Below are 15,421 nucleotides of genomic sequence, written 5' to 3' on the forward strand. Positions count from 1 at the left end.
TGATGGAGAAGGTGCTGCTCTCAGCTGTGTCCCAGTGGTAAAGGACAACACCTAAAAAATTTAACTTCTACTGAGCTAGAAGCTTTTCCCTGTTGGCTTTGACTCACCATTGGTGCTATTTGAAGAGTAAGTTTCACTGAACAAAATATCTGACAGATAATTACCAAGGAACTGTTAAGTGTCAGGCACTAGAGCCCTTCAAATTTTTGAAGACAGTTACCTGAGGTTCCCCAAGCAGGAAGCCTTTCCCTGGTTGCTCAACGAGCCCAGGTGTTTAAACCTTCCTGAGTTGACAAATTCCTTGCCCAATCTGGCCCGAACTCCACATGGTCCATGGAGGTTGCTCTCTGTTCCTTTTCATAGTGTGGTGCAGGAAGTGTAAATCCCTTCCTGGATACTGTATGTCTATTAATGCAGATTTTTTTTGTTTTGTTTTAGTTTTTTTTTTGAGACAGAGTCTCGCTCTGTTGTCCCAGCTGGAGTGCAATGGCATGATCTTGGCTCACTGCAACCTCCGCCTCCCAGGTTCAAGCAATTCTCCTGCCTCAGCTTCCTGAGTAGTTGCGACTACAGGCACATGCCACCACACCTGGCTAATTTTTTGTATTTTTAGTAGAGATGGGGTTTCATTGTGTTAGCCAGGAAAGTCTCAATCTCCTGACCTTGTGATCTGCCTGCCTTGGCCTCCCAAAGTGTTGGCATTACAGGCGTGAGCCACCGTGCTCATACTCTTAATGCAGTTTAAGGTCATCTTATGCTGATAAACTCTCATTAAAGCCAGCCATCACTCTAACATCTTTTTTTTTTGTTTTTAATTGAGACAAGGTCTTGCTCCGTTGCCCGGGCTGGAGTACAGTGGCATAATTATGGCTCACTGCAGCCTTGAACTTCTGGGCTCAAGCAGTCCTCCTGTCTCAGCCTCCCGAGTAGCTGGGATTACAGGCCTGTGCCACGGTGCCTGGCCCCTAACATCTTTTTAACAAGGCTCAATTTCTATGTCCAACCTCCTCCATTACATAGTCTATGCAATTGGGCTTTTTAATCATAAACTTAATCCTAAACTTCATCCCTGTTAAATCCGAACGATTACATCAATCCATCAAACTCTTCCAGTTCTACTCTAAAATCCAACGAAGGAGGATATTAGCTTCTACCTTAAGTGCTTTCTATTATTTGATACCTGGTAGCAAGCCAGCTCTAGCCTATGTCTTCACACAACCTCCACTTGAAATCTCTATCCTATTCCTCGCAGAATTCTCACCATTGTTTTTTAATGGTGGAGAATACAGGAAGAATATGTAATGAATACACTACTACTCTGAAATACAGAAAAATCTCACTTCAGTCCTCTACACAACCAGAGACTTGGCACCAACAGTCTTTTCTTTGTGCTTCTAGCAACTGTTGGGGAAAGATGGGTAGATTCAGAGTGAAGGGGAGATTGCCTGAGGAAGACACCATCTTTGGGAAAAGGAACATGTCCCCCCAGATATGTCAGCTGAGATAAGAGAAGAAGAAGGAGATTTAGAATACCAAGGTGGGCTTACTGGGAATAAAGATGAAGATGTGGCTGTAAACCTAGACCCAACAATAGAAAGGTCAGGCCCTCACTCTGTTTACAGTCTTAACATACCCCAGGGACAACTGGTATTTTTACTTGCTATCTAACAATTAAATCCCTTAGGAGACTGAAATGGCCTCTCATCTCCCTTTAGGATTATTTTATGTTATCTTTTGATTGGAGGGGTGGGAGGTAGGGAGAGTAGGGAGACTGTGAAACTGTATTTCATTACACAGTAGGTATGAGAATACCCCCAATTGGAAAAAAAAAAAATTTGGTGGTGAGTAGAAAGGAAAGTTTGATTTTTAAGACTGGTAGAGGAAAGAAGAATGTGTTTGAGAATAGGTCTGGTACCCCTCCCAAATTTTTTTCTATAAGAAAAGATGCCTAGGCTGGGTGCGGCAGCTCACGCCTGTAATCCCAGCATTTTGGGAGGCCGAGGCGGGTGGATCACGAGGTCAGGAGATCGAGACCATCCTGGCTAACACGGTGACACCCTGTCTCTACTAAAAATACAAAAAAAAAAAAAAAAAATTAGCCGGGTGTGGTGGCGGGCGCCTGTAGTCCCAGCCACTCAGGAGGCTGAAGCAGGAGAATGGCGTGAACCCAGGAGGCGGAGCTTGCAGTGAGCTGAGATCACCTGGGTGACAGAGCGAGACTCTGCCTCCAGAAAAAAAAAAAAAAGAAAAGATGCCTAACAGATTTTCTGTTTCCCAACACCACTTACCATACAGAGCAGCTCAGTTCTATAGCACAACTAACACTTGGCTTTGCAAGCATCAGTCTTGTGGCCAGGCCTAGGAACCCAACCACCACATTCCAGCAATCAGAGTCTAGACTGTCCAGGAAAGAAAGCCAATTTTCTCATCTGTTGTCTCCATAAATCATCAAAAAGCCCTACAAATATAAATACTTAAGTGCCCAAATCCTTTTCTAGAAAGTATGTTGGTTTAGAAAGTATGGGCACTGTACCAGTATGGGTAACACTATTTCTATGATAAAGTATCATTTATATTTCAAGCAAGTAATTTACAAAGATCCTTCCAAAATAAAGCCTACTTGTGGGCTGAAACTGAGGAAATGTACAAGGGCAGATACTATTCTCTGTAACCAATTAATTATAACTAATAATTATGGTTTCTTTTACACATCACTACAAACTCCCGGACTACATTCTCCTTTGAAATATCTTTTGGTTAGAAATTATAGTAACGTCTAGTCATATGAGAATTTATTTTCCATAACTAAGTTTCCTAAGAAATTAGCACTGTCTTATTACTCTTTCATCATTGTGTGACAGGCTTTGGTCTGGTAGTCCAACAAAACAAAACAAAACAATGAAGAAACCAATCATTACAGGGCCTCCCATCAAGCCTTGACCCCTCCATCACCCCTGTCCTCCTCCAAGTCATCATAGTCCCATCTAATTCCCTTCATCTAAGGCAGTGATTCTCAACTAGGGACATGTACTGGGGTCACCTGCAGAGCTTTTCAAAATACATCTGCTAGGGCCATGGCCTGGGACTGTGTATTTTGACGATTTTATGCAAATGATTCTTATGCATACTTAATTGAGAAACACATATTTAAGTGGGCAAGGAGAGGAGCTATCTCAAAGAATTCTCTCATTCTGAAGGGGAAATGAACAAAAGTGTGACAATCACCAGACAAAACTACATGATCAAAATTAACAGGCGAGCAAGAAGCCAAAACAACATGGACTATTAGATTGAGAATGACCCAAGGGGCACCTGCTTCTGTTTACAACATGCCACTATTTTTTAGCAGAGTTAAGCTACTCAAAATGTATTATCTTTTAAAAAACCATATTCCAAGTTTTAGCTTAGAAGGTAGAGTAAACATCCTAGGTGCAATATTCCATTATCAGACTCAATGTATGCCATGGGTCAAAGTGGTGGACAAACCGTTGTAACTCCCATCTGTAAATTAAAAGCTGTTGTTTGTTTTTTGCTATTATTCTTAAAAAAAAGTTTTGAAAAGGTTCAGTTCAAAATCATGACCCATAAACTTTTTTTTTTTTTTTTTTTTTTTTTTTTTTTTTTTTTTTGAGATAGAGGCTCGCTTTGTTGCCCAGGCTGGAGTGTAGTGGGCATGATCTCAGCTCACTGCAACCTTTGCCTCCCAGGTTCAAGCGATTCTCATGCCTCAGCCTCCCAAGGAGCTGGGACTACAAGCATGAGCCACCATGTCCGGCTAATTTTTTATTTTTAGTAGAGATGGAGTCTCAGTCATGTTGGCCAGGTTGGTCTCAAACTCCTGACCTCAGGTGATCCAGCCTCCCAAAGTGCTGGGATTACAGGCATAAGCCACTGTGCCCAGCCATGACCCATATACTTTTTAAAACAAGGTATTTACTCTTTTGACTCCTAAAAAATTTAAGGCCAACTAGAAACACCCATACAAGTATTTTCAATTTGTCATTACTGCTCCTCAGTGACTGCGAACAGCCCACCTTAATTACTCTACGCCCACTCTCTTTTCAGTGGATTGGAGGCTGAGTCAGCAACAGTGTAAAAGCTAAACACAAAAGGTTCTACATAATTTAAAAAGAAAAAAAAAATCTTACCTTTGGTTTTTTGTTCCGTGACCTGCAAAGTAAACAGATAAAAGTAAATGAGATTTGCTTTTTAATTCACTACTGTATTTTCAGACTACTTTAGTCTGATAACTCAAGTAATCCAAGCTGTCAGGCACATAGGCATAGCTGAAATCCAGAAAAAGGATCTGGGAGTCAGTTCAGACATTCTTCCAGAGACTCTGGCCATATGTCCAGCTATAATTTACATGACCACCATTAGGAAGAATAGTAAAACTTAAAAAAAAAAAAAAAAAAAAAAAAAAAAAAAAAAAAAAAAGCATTCCACTCATTATACGATGAGGTCCCTGTACTGAGAATGCTACTTGCATTTTGAATGCCATGACTAGAGAAAAATCACATGAATGTGGCCCAGAAACTAAATTAGCCATAGACACAAAAAGATTCCCCTATCAGTATAGACACAAACACTTGATCTCAAATCTAAAAGCAAAACCTCACGGACTCATCATCAGAGGCATCAGACATCATGATCGGAAAGCAGGATTCAAAACCAAACCTTGTCACTTTCTGGCTATGAGACCCCCAGTTTTCTATTATCTATTGAATGGAGATAATAATAGTATAAATCCTGCAAAGGACAGCTGTAAGGATTAAATCAGATATGCTATGCAGTGCTCAATAAATGTTTGCTGTTATTATCAACATTTATATAAAATAGCATGAAGTACAGCAGTAAGATTGAAATATGTAAATTCTGGACAAATCAAGGCTGCTTTGTTAAAAAAAGAAAGTATTTCTTTATATAGTAACTAATACGTCTATGGAAATGATTAACCTAGAAGGTTGGACAGGCTGAATATAGTAATGGACTTCAGAGAGTTTGGAAATGATGATTAGGAGCCTTATAGAAAACTGCTTTTGATATTTTTAAGAGGGGAAAATAAAGGAGGGCATCTAATTTACAACAATAAAACCACAAAGGTGATGCACAAGCAAAACATCCAGAAGGAACTATGCCATCATTCCAATAGAGGTTACATTAAATTTTTGAGATCATGGGTGATTCTGACCCATTTTCCCAACTGTTAATCTTTTAAAGCATTTTATTTGGTTATCTGACTTTTGTAATAAAAATATTCATATAGCAAAGAAGAAGTTTGATGATTTGTGGCTGGTAATCATACTGGATTACAGCCATGGGGGTTCACGAAAACACAATCATCCCTGGAAGGAAGGTCCTGTAGCTGACCAGCCCACCTTGCGATGGATCCCAGCACACCATCAGACTCTAAATAAGAGTTAAAGGATCCGCCTGTAGAACTTCCTGGTGTGTTTTCTACATTCCCGTGTTAAATGACAAGCTAATTCTATTACAGTGAATTTGTGGAATCCAGCATCTTAAAAATGAATGTTTCCCAGTACTGCTACAGAGCTCAATTCTACTGAAAATACTCTTGTATAATTTTTCTATATCTTCACTTATCCAAGAATGAACGACATGCAGCCACATACCAATTCCCAAAGGCAATTTAGGTTTTATATCATTGTAACTATTTCTTAGAATGCCATTTTGAAAATCAGTTATACAGGAAGTCAGTGCCTTCCCATTGTAAGCAACAAACCCAAATAATGTCAAATATGTTTTATCATGTGGGTTCTGTTAAAAGCTGTCCCCCAGACGGCGAAAAGCTGGATGATCAAGGCATGTGTTCTGCTGATGCTAAACAATGCTCCTTTAGCAGCATCAGCCTAAATGAATGTGAATGGAACCCTTCTTTGACACCTCTCTCATGAATGGGTATCTAACAGTTTACTCAGTGATGGCTCCAGGGAAGAGCCAACTGCTACAACCAATGAACACTAGAAAAGGCTCATGCTTAATTTCTGTGTGGAGGTAATTTAGTTTTAGCTTTAAGTAAGTGTCAATTCTTCAAGAAAATTATGTTTCCACCTTCATTCTTGACCATTCACTTATTAAACAATTTCTGAGTGATTATCCTGCACCAGGCACTGCCCTAGTTACTGGCCATACAAATACGAATAAAACCAAGAAAGTTACAGTCAGTCTAACAGTGAAGATGGACACAAAGAGGTGGTCATAAAGCGCTGGGGAAAGCAGCAGGAAAGATGTGGAAGCCCTTAGAAGAGGCACCACAAATGTTTGCGGACCGAATGAATGAACCACTGACCACATGATAGACCTCTGGCACGTTCTCCACGATTCTTTGCATCATAGCACATTTTATGGCTCCTAGCTGAGGCGTTGTCTCTACAATAAGGTTGGAAACCACGAAGATAATCACATGGTAAGCTTTGTGCTCTCCTTAAAACTGCTAAATCAGAATTTAATTCTGAAATTATGCAATGGTTCAGTATAATAAAACAAGATCAAAGGCCACGCATCAGCCTGCGTCAGCCTAGATTCTGTGTCAAGCTGATCTGGAACATTTTTGAGCAAAAACGATAGAATTTTTACTGTTCATAAAATTAATCACTTAAAAATTTACGGTGATTTTCCCCTTTGCCATCACTTCTTCACCACTTCTTAATGCAGATGAAAGCACACGGGAGAGATTGTCCAGCTACATAAACTACATTCTCCGCATAAATAATCTCATTCACTCTCAAGTACATTCACACCATCTTTATTTTAAATCACTTTTCTTTGTGGAATCCAATGAAAGTTTACAGAGGCATATTTTATTAATCATTTTAGATATTGATATTTGTAGTTTAAGAAAACACTGTTATATATGTTAAAAATGAAGAAGGAATATATACTCTCTAAATCACTCTGTTTGGCATCCTCTTGTTAACAGCCTTTGCTCAAGTTCCTTGGTACCCAGCCTATTAATCACTCATTTCTATAGACTGCAAAATTCGATTTTTGTACCAACTTAGTAGATGAAATGTGTGAGTGCCCTAAGGAAAGAAAACTTTCACGAGGTTTAATCTCACATCCCTCCAGTTGGAGGTGGAGGGTGCAATGTGTGCGAGGCACAGGGACAAGAGCCCAGAAACCACAGGAGCAATGCTACAAACACCCACAGCTGGTGGACCTGCATACTGCAACCTCAGTGAAAGGGCATGTGGCCATGGACCCAAAGGAAAGTACAAAAACATCTCTGCGTTGTTATCTAACTTCTGTGATTTTTTTTTTTTCTAGACACAATATCTCACTCTGTCACCCAGGCTGGGGTGCAGTGGTACAATCTCCACTCAATGCAACCTCCGCCTCCTGGGCTCAAGTGATCCTGCTACCTCAGCTTCCAAAGTAGCTGGGACCACAGGTGTGCACCACCACACTCGGCTAAATTTTTGGATTTTTTTTGGTAGAGATGGGGTTTTCATGTTGGCAAGGCTGGTCTCGAACTCCTGGACTCAAGTGATCCCGCCTGCCTTGGCCTCCCAAAGTGTTGGGATTACAGGCGTGAGCCACCACACCAGGCAATCTGGCTTCTTTATTCAGACTTTTCACTCCAGAATTTTAGGCAATTCTAACAAATTCAGGTGAGAAGCAACACATTAGAAGCAGGTACCCTGACCGCACGAAGATGTGATGGAGAATTTACCACTATTAATAGAGACAAACACAATTAAGAGCAGACAAAATCTTAAAGAGCACAGTGGTCTATTATAGCACCAAATAATAATGAATGTTCCTTTTAATTAAGTCATAAGAAAAGATAAAATTACATTTCATATATTTAACACGGCAGGGACATATGCAATCCAATTCAGAAACTATTTTCAGAATTTTTCTTATGCTGATACACATTATTATTTCAATAATTCAAAAAACTGAGTTATGAGAAACGCTATATCCAATAATGCTGGAAAAACGTGCAGTGTTACACTGGCTGGTGTGTGACTGCCTTGACTCTGTTCTAAATCTAGAGTTTCCTCTGAACCTTGTCACGGTTTCTTTCTCCCTAAACTTAGCTTCAATAACTAGCACCAGGGCAGGGACCCTCAAACCTGTCCCACAGTAGGCCCTGCTTCCCAAATGCTTTACATAGCAGTAACAATACCTGACAGAAAATCACCTTACCTCCAAAAAAGGCACCAAAGCAACCCCTGCTGAGCCAGAGCCCAAGTTAAGAGATGCAAAAAAGAATGGTAAGGTGGGGAAACAGGTAAGATCAGACAACGGACAGGGCAGACGGGCATGCTCTGAGGCAAACAGGGAGGGAAGGTGCATTCTAACCACTCTGCCTTGGACAACTGTGCCAGACAAACTGCTCACCTGAGACCTGACAGGCGACAGCCGTCGGCCCTTTGCCTTTTTTCTTTCAGCATCTCCTGTTTTCTCTAAGCAATTCCTCAAAGCCACACAATGCCATATCCTCCAAAACACTACATGGGCTCACTAGATCCTTTCCGAGAGGGGTTTCTACTTCTAATTCTCCAAAGGTAGACTCATCTAGACAACCGCACCATGGGTGGAACAAAGGAACACTGGAGCAAACCTCCAGCCAGTTTTTAAAAGTTATTCAATAGGCTTGCTTAAGAAAATATAGAATGGCCGGGTGCGGTGGCTCACGCTTGTAATCCCAGCACTTTGGAAGGCCGAGGTGGGCGGATCACGAGGTCAGGAGATCGAGACCACAGTGAAACCCCATCTCTACTAAAAAATACAAAAAATTAGCCAGGCGTGGTGGCGGGTGCCTGTAGTCCCAGCTACTCGGAGAGGCTGAGGCAGGAGAATGGCGTGAACCTGGGAGGCGGAGCTTGCAGTGAGCCGAGATTGCGCCACTGCACTCCAGCCTGGGCAACAGAGTGAGACTCTGTCTCAAAAAAAAAAAAAAAAAAAAAAAAAAGAAAATATAGATTAAATTAATATACAAATAAGGAAATACAACAAGAGGTGAGAGCTTGAAAACTCTCTTGCCTTTCTAATCCTGTTTACTGCTGTTTTCAAAAAATCAGCCATAGCATTATTTAACATCTACTTTATGGTAACAAATGCAGACCTTGAACTTTCTCCCACTTCCAAATATAAAAACTTTTAAGTAAACAAATGTCTCAAGTACCATTATTGAGATATCAGGTATTCAGGCCAGATGCAGTGGCTCATACCTGTAATCTCAGCACTTTGGGGGGCCAAGGTGGGCGGATCACGAGGACAGGAATTTGAGACCAGCCTGGCCAACATGGAGAAACCCCATCTCTACTAAAAATACAAAAATTAGCCGGGCGTGGTGGCGTGCACCTGTAATCCCAGCTACTCAGGAGGCTGAGAGAGGAGCATCGCTTAAACCTGGGAGGCGGAGGTTGCAGTGAGCCAAGATCATGCCACTGCACTCCAGCCTGGGTGACAGAGCAAGACTCCATCTCAGGCAAAAAAAAAAAAAAAAAGGATATCGGGTATTCAAGCCAAGACAGTTTCTTCTTCTGGATGCTGGATGCCTAGCAGATATAAAGACAGACTTAACTGATTAAACTCACCTTCTGAGTGGCTTCTTTTTTCTTTTTATCCTCTTTCTTCCTTTTCTTGTCTTCCATTAACTGTTCTTCCCTTTCTTGCTCCTTCTCTCTGTTAAAGTAACATCATAACAGAAGGTTATACATCTATATTCACAACCCATTTCCGCAGTAAATTGAATGCTTGTAAGTGGTGGGCAAGACGACATTTCATCTCTGTGACTGAATAGAACCCAGTATTTCATTTAAATCAAAAGGATCCATAAAACTCACATTTAATTATTCCCACATCTTGGTTTGTCACCCCTTTTGTAAAACATGACATTAAGTTTAGTTTCAAAGAAGCCTATTAAGGTAAGCTTTTATAATATCTACCTAAAAGAATACACACACAAACACACACACACGATTAATATATTTCCACTCAGCAAAGGACCTGATTTGAATATGACAATATCCAGATGACTTCTGGGCAGTATTCCTCAGAGATGATGCAGAATGTATTAACTCAATTATGGTATGTATTTATCATAAATTAGGTGTTTTCCCATGACATCTTCAGAGTGGTGAACATAAAGCTCTATGTTCTGTATTCTACATTTTTTCTCTATATGTATTAATACTATATGTTTTATATATTTTCTATTTGTGTTTTTTAAGGCAGGCACTGAGTGTCCTATAAATCAATGTATTCCAGGACAGGCGTGGTAGTTTATGCCTGTAATCCCAGCACTCTGGGAGGCTGAGGCGGACAGATCACTTGAGGTCAGGAGTTTGAGACCAGCCTGGTCAACATAGTGAAACCCCATCTCTACTAAAAATACAAAAATTAGCCGGGCATGGTGGCATGCTCCTGTAGTCCCAGCTACTCGGGAGGCTGAGGCAGGAGAATCACTGGAACCCGGGAAGCAGAGGTTGGAGTGAGCCAAGATAGCACCATTGCACTCCAGCCAGGTCAAGAGAGCCAGACTCTGCCTCAAAAATAAATAAATAAATAAATAAATGAATGAATAAATGTATTTCCTATTGGGTGAATTCACTACTACATCTTCCTGTACACATGAATTAAGACAACAAGGTTTTGCTCCACTGAATTAGAATAAAAGTGATATACAATCATAAACATTCTAGTTGGAGAAATGTGCTGAATCTGAAGAAATTAAGAGACTGCAATTTACAGCACACATTTGAAAAGTAACATTTATTGGAATGCTGTCAACTTTCACTCTATGTATCAACTGGGAAAAAACATACACTCAACCAACTGCAGTAACTTCAAAGCTCACAGTCGGAAACCCCAGACTCTATGCTTATGGAATTTCATTGCTGGAAGGAGACTTAAAGATCTAGTTCCCAGGTCCTCACAATACCAAAGATAACAAATCCATGGTTTCACAGATATCACCTAGAATAAGGCCGAGTTACAAGTGAGTCAAATTAAAGGTTAAGTGAATAACAGGTTTGCAAACACGGCAAAATCATAAAGATGGTTCCTGAAGGACTCAAGTTTGGGAAGCAGAGATCTAGTTTAACATACTGAAACTATACAAAAGGAACCATGGATGAAAACTGAGGTGGGCTCTCGTGAATACACAATGTTTTATTTATAGAAAAAAAAAGACTTAAAAAATTTTTTTACCTACATGTTGTCACTGACTTGTCCGCCTTCAAATATTAGCCTTTCTCCTTCTGTACCTCTGGGTATAAAGATATAAAAGCCTAATACGCAAAATCCACACAACCAAGGAGGAGATTTTACTGAAATTTCCTTAGGTCTTATGCTGGATTTCTTTGGAGTCAGATTGTGTGCCTCTGTCTAGGTGTGAAACACACGGAGAAAATCCACCTGCAGCAGCAGTGCCCTCCTTTAAGAAAATGGATTTACAAACACTGGTAAGATGGATGTTGACTGTCTCAGGCAGGCTGGCCACAGATCCTGTTATATTTGGCTCTAAAAGCCTTTTGCTTCCTCTGGCTGCAAGTAGAAGGAGCGGATGGGGTTCCTCATGCCCACGTTGCTGTAACTTGGCTTCCACATTTTACAGTGAAACCAACTACAGAAAAGTAGCAACCACAGCCTGAATATTTCCTGTTTAAAGATTTGGTGTTTACAAAAAAAAATATTAGGTTGTCATTTTTTTCTAAATCCAAAATTATTCTAAAATTAAAAGTTTATTTTAAAAAATGCAATGTTAGCTGGATGCAGTGACTCACACCTGTAATCCCAGCACTTTGGAAGGCCAAGGTGGGTGGATCACCTGAGGTCAGGAGTTCGAGACTGGCCTGGCCGACACGGTGAAACCCCATCTCTACTAAAAACACACAAATTAGCTGGGCGTGGTGGCGTGCACCTGTAATCCCAGCTATTTGGGAGGCTGAGGTGGGAAAATCGCTTGAACCTGGGAGGTGGAGGTTGTAGTCAACCAAGATCACACCACTGTACTCCAGCTTGGGCAACAAGAGCAAAATAAATAAATGAATGAATAATAAATAAAATAAAATAAAATGTAAAAAAGGGGGTAAGTTTTAATCAAACGTGTTCTTCAAAAACCTTTTCAAATATTGTCCCTATAAACAGGCAATTCAGGGAAATAGATTGAAATTCATGCTCAACAGAAGTAAATTCATTTCTAAAACAGACATATTTCAAAGCTTTCCAGGTGACAGGCTATACTTTCACCCTGTTTTTTGTTTTGTTTACCATGCATCTTGGTAGAAGTTAGTCTTCTCTTTAAATTTCACTTCCTTAGGAAGAATCTACTTTGCCAAATCTGGCTTAAAAACCTGCCATTTACTTAACAATAAATCAAATAGTGTGAGTCTCACCTTTCTTCTAATTTAGTTCTGTTCTCTATCTAGGCTGCACATTAGCACCATTTGGGGAGCTTTAAAAAAATCCAGGCCGGGTGCAGTGGCTCACGCCTGTAATCCCAGCACTTTGGGAGGCCGAGACGGGTGGATTGCCAGGTCAGGAGATCTAGACCATCCTGGCTAACACAGTGAAACCCCATCTCTACTAAAAATACAAAAACTTAGCTGGGCGTGGTGGCACACGCCTGTAGTCCAAGCTACTTGAGGGGCTGAGGCAGGAGAATTGCTTGAACCCAGAGGCAGAGGTTGCAGTTAGCCAAGATTACACCACTGCACTCCAGCCTGGGCAACAGGGTGAGACTCTGTCTCCAAAAAATAAAATAAAATAAAATAAAATAAAATAAAATAAATCCCTATTCTGAGTCAGAGCCCAAGCAGAGAGCAATGGGCGTCTATGCAGAGAAGGCATCCATGGGGGCGGTGATGGAGATGGGTTACATACAGGAGACTGATGGACTATTTAAGTATATTAAGAATAATAGGGCCGGGCGCGGTGGCTCACGCCTGTAATTTCAGCACTTTGGGAGGCCAAGGCAGGTGGATCACCTGAGGTGAGGAGTTCAAGACCAGCCTGACCAACATGGAGAAACCCCATAGAGGTTTAAAATACAAAATTAGCTGGGCGTGGTGGCACATGCCTGTAATGCCAGCTATTCAGGAGGCTGAGGCAGGAGAAATGCTTGAACCTGGGAGGCGGAGGTTGCGGTGGGCCGAAATCATGCCACTGCATGCACTCCAGCCTGGGCAACAAGAGCGAGACTCTGTCTCAAAAAAAAAAAAACAAAAGAAAGAAAGAAAAAGAATAATGACAGCCATGTTTCTCACTGTTGAGAAAATAAGTTACACAAATGGAGGAAAATGAAGAAAACTCAAATGAACTCTGTGGGGTTGGATCTAAATTAGTTATTGACGTGAACTCATGGTTTCCAATATATATAGACGTAATAAATATTAGCTGTAAGTCTGTGTACCTATGTGAGTATATATTCCTACACACACGTGCGCGTGCACACACACACACACACACACACACACACACACACGCTTATTCCCTTAGCTTATTCCCAACTCTGACGGCTGGAGAACAAGCAATATCCAAATAATAATGAACACACTTAGCACCAGTTTTGTGGCTTCCATTCTTCATTAAATAAAACCAGAGTTCTCTGGAACAAGAGCTAATTCTGGGGGTAGGATAAGGAAAGTACAAGATGAACCTGGAATGTACATTGGCCAAGAAGCAAAAGAGTGCTCAAAGAATGATGGGATCCGTCAAATGACCACGGAAGACAGTTTGAAGTGCTCCTACAAGCTAAATCTGGAACAACATCAACATCAAAATAAGTAATTATAGTAAGAGACTATAAGCCATTGTATAAAATAGGAAAACACAAGTTCATACAGAGAGAAATACGCAAATGAATAAACTGAAATGAGGAATGGAATAGTCACATAGTTTCAAAGCACCTTCCCATAAAATACTTGTCATAAAGGGTTGAGAAAAGTAATGACGTCAAGGAGAAGCCTGTCAAGATACCACCTTAATCAAGTAACCCATGTGAACATTATCAGTTATGGGACAAATTCAAACTGTGAGTTACATGACAGGATGCTGTAAGAAGAACGCAGCATCGATTCTGTGACTCCTTTTAAATGTGTTTAACCTGAATACCATCAAAGGAACCATCAGACAACTCCACATTCAGAGGCATACTACAAAATATACTGGCCTGCAATCTTCAAAAGTTTCAAGGCCATGACAGTCAAGAAAAGATTGAGGAATTGTTCCAAACGAAAGGAGACTGAAAAGACCTAACAACCAAATGCAATGTGTGGCAAATGTCACACCTTGAATGGAGCTGAAGAGTAAGTGGTGGTCATGTATCAGTGAGTTAATTTTTTCCCTTTGATGGTTATATTGTGGTTCTACACCAGAATGTTCTTTTTGTTAGAAACAGACTATAGTATTGGTGAAAGGGCTACAGGTGACAGCATTGGATCAGCAGTTAATTCTCAAATGACTCAGGGGAAAAAGGGGCTTTTTAAAATCATACAGATTCAAACTCTGTAAGTTCGAGATTGTACCCAAAAACAAAAGAAAATATAAACAGCAAACACAAAACTATTGCTCAGGCAGTACCCCAGGTCAATTACATAGAAATCTCCAGGGATTTTCAGAAGTCCCTCCAAGTGGTTCTAACATGTAGCTAGGGTTGAGAAACTGCTCTAAATTCTTGTTTATACCTACATTTGAAAACATTATTACCTGATTTATGCCTCAAAAATCAAACCTCCCATCACCTGAGCCCAGGAAGCTGAGGCTGCAGTGAGTCATAATCATACCACTGCACTCCAGTGTGGGCAACAGAGTAAGACCCTGTCTCCAAAACAAACAACAATAACAAACCCTCCCATACAGCAACAAAGGCAAATGCCAGATGACTAGGTAGGTCCTACTTGATCATCAATTGCTTCTAAGTATGAAGGGCAAGAGAAATCATTCATATTTTCTCTCATCTCTAAATATACAGCCAGAAGTAAAACTGATCACTTTCAAATTATTTAATTCATTCAACAAATTCAGTTAAGTATTTACTGAGTCTCTACTATAGCTTCCAAAGCAATACTATGGGTACCTCCAATTCCCTAACTTTGTGCCAAGAATGGTTTATAGGTGCACCCAGCTTCCAAGTACATATGGAATAAAAAGCCCCTCAAACTCCTTACAGCCCAGCCTGGGACTGCTGCTAGCCCAATCCAATCTCATCTATTTACCCCAGTGTGCTGTACAAATCTTTTCTCTGTGTGTCTTGACCGGAAAAGGTTAGGAAGCATTGTCTAGGGGAGCTGGGGGTTTAATATTGCCACTGCAGGGGACGAATGTGTGGGAGGGTACTGTGCAGGCAGGCAAAAGATAAAGCAAGTGCAAACACCATAATCTAGAATAAATCCTGAATGGCAAAAAGCCAAACTACTCTTGAGAACCTCTCAGGTGAAGAGCGAAT

General features: G+C 40.7%; 1 protein-coding gene across 4 annotated transcripts in view; it reads right to left on the reverse strand.

Annotated features, from left to right (window-relative positions):
* Positions 1-15,421, reverse strand: part of TNRC6B (trinucleotide repeat containing adaptor 6B) — a 284,827-nt gene that overhangs the window by 72,570 nt on the left and 196,836 nt on the right. For all 4 annotated transcript variants that reach the window (XM_030815502.1, XM_030815503.1, XM_030815505.1 and 1 more), the window contains 2 exons: positions 9,570-9,657; positions 4,149-4,170 (listed from right to left, as the gene is read on the reverse strand). In XM_030815502.1, coding sequence (XP_030671362.1) covers positions 4,149-4,170; positions 9,570-9,657 — 110 coding nt within the window. The remainder of the gene's footprint in view (positions 1-4,148; positions 4,171-9,569; positions 9,658-15,421) is intronic.

This window comes from Nomascus leucogenys, chromosome 7b, assembly GCF_006542625.1.
Source record: "Nomascus leucogenys isolate Asia chromosome 7b, Asia_NLE_v1, whole genome shotgun sequence".
Classification (NCBI taxonomy): Eukaryota; Metazoa; Chordata; class Mammalia; order Primates; family Hylobatidae; genus Nomascus; species Nomascus leucogenys.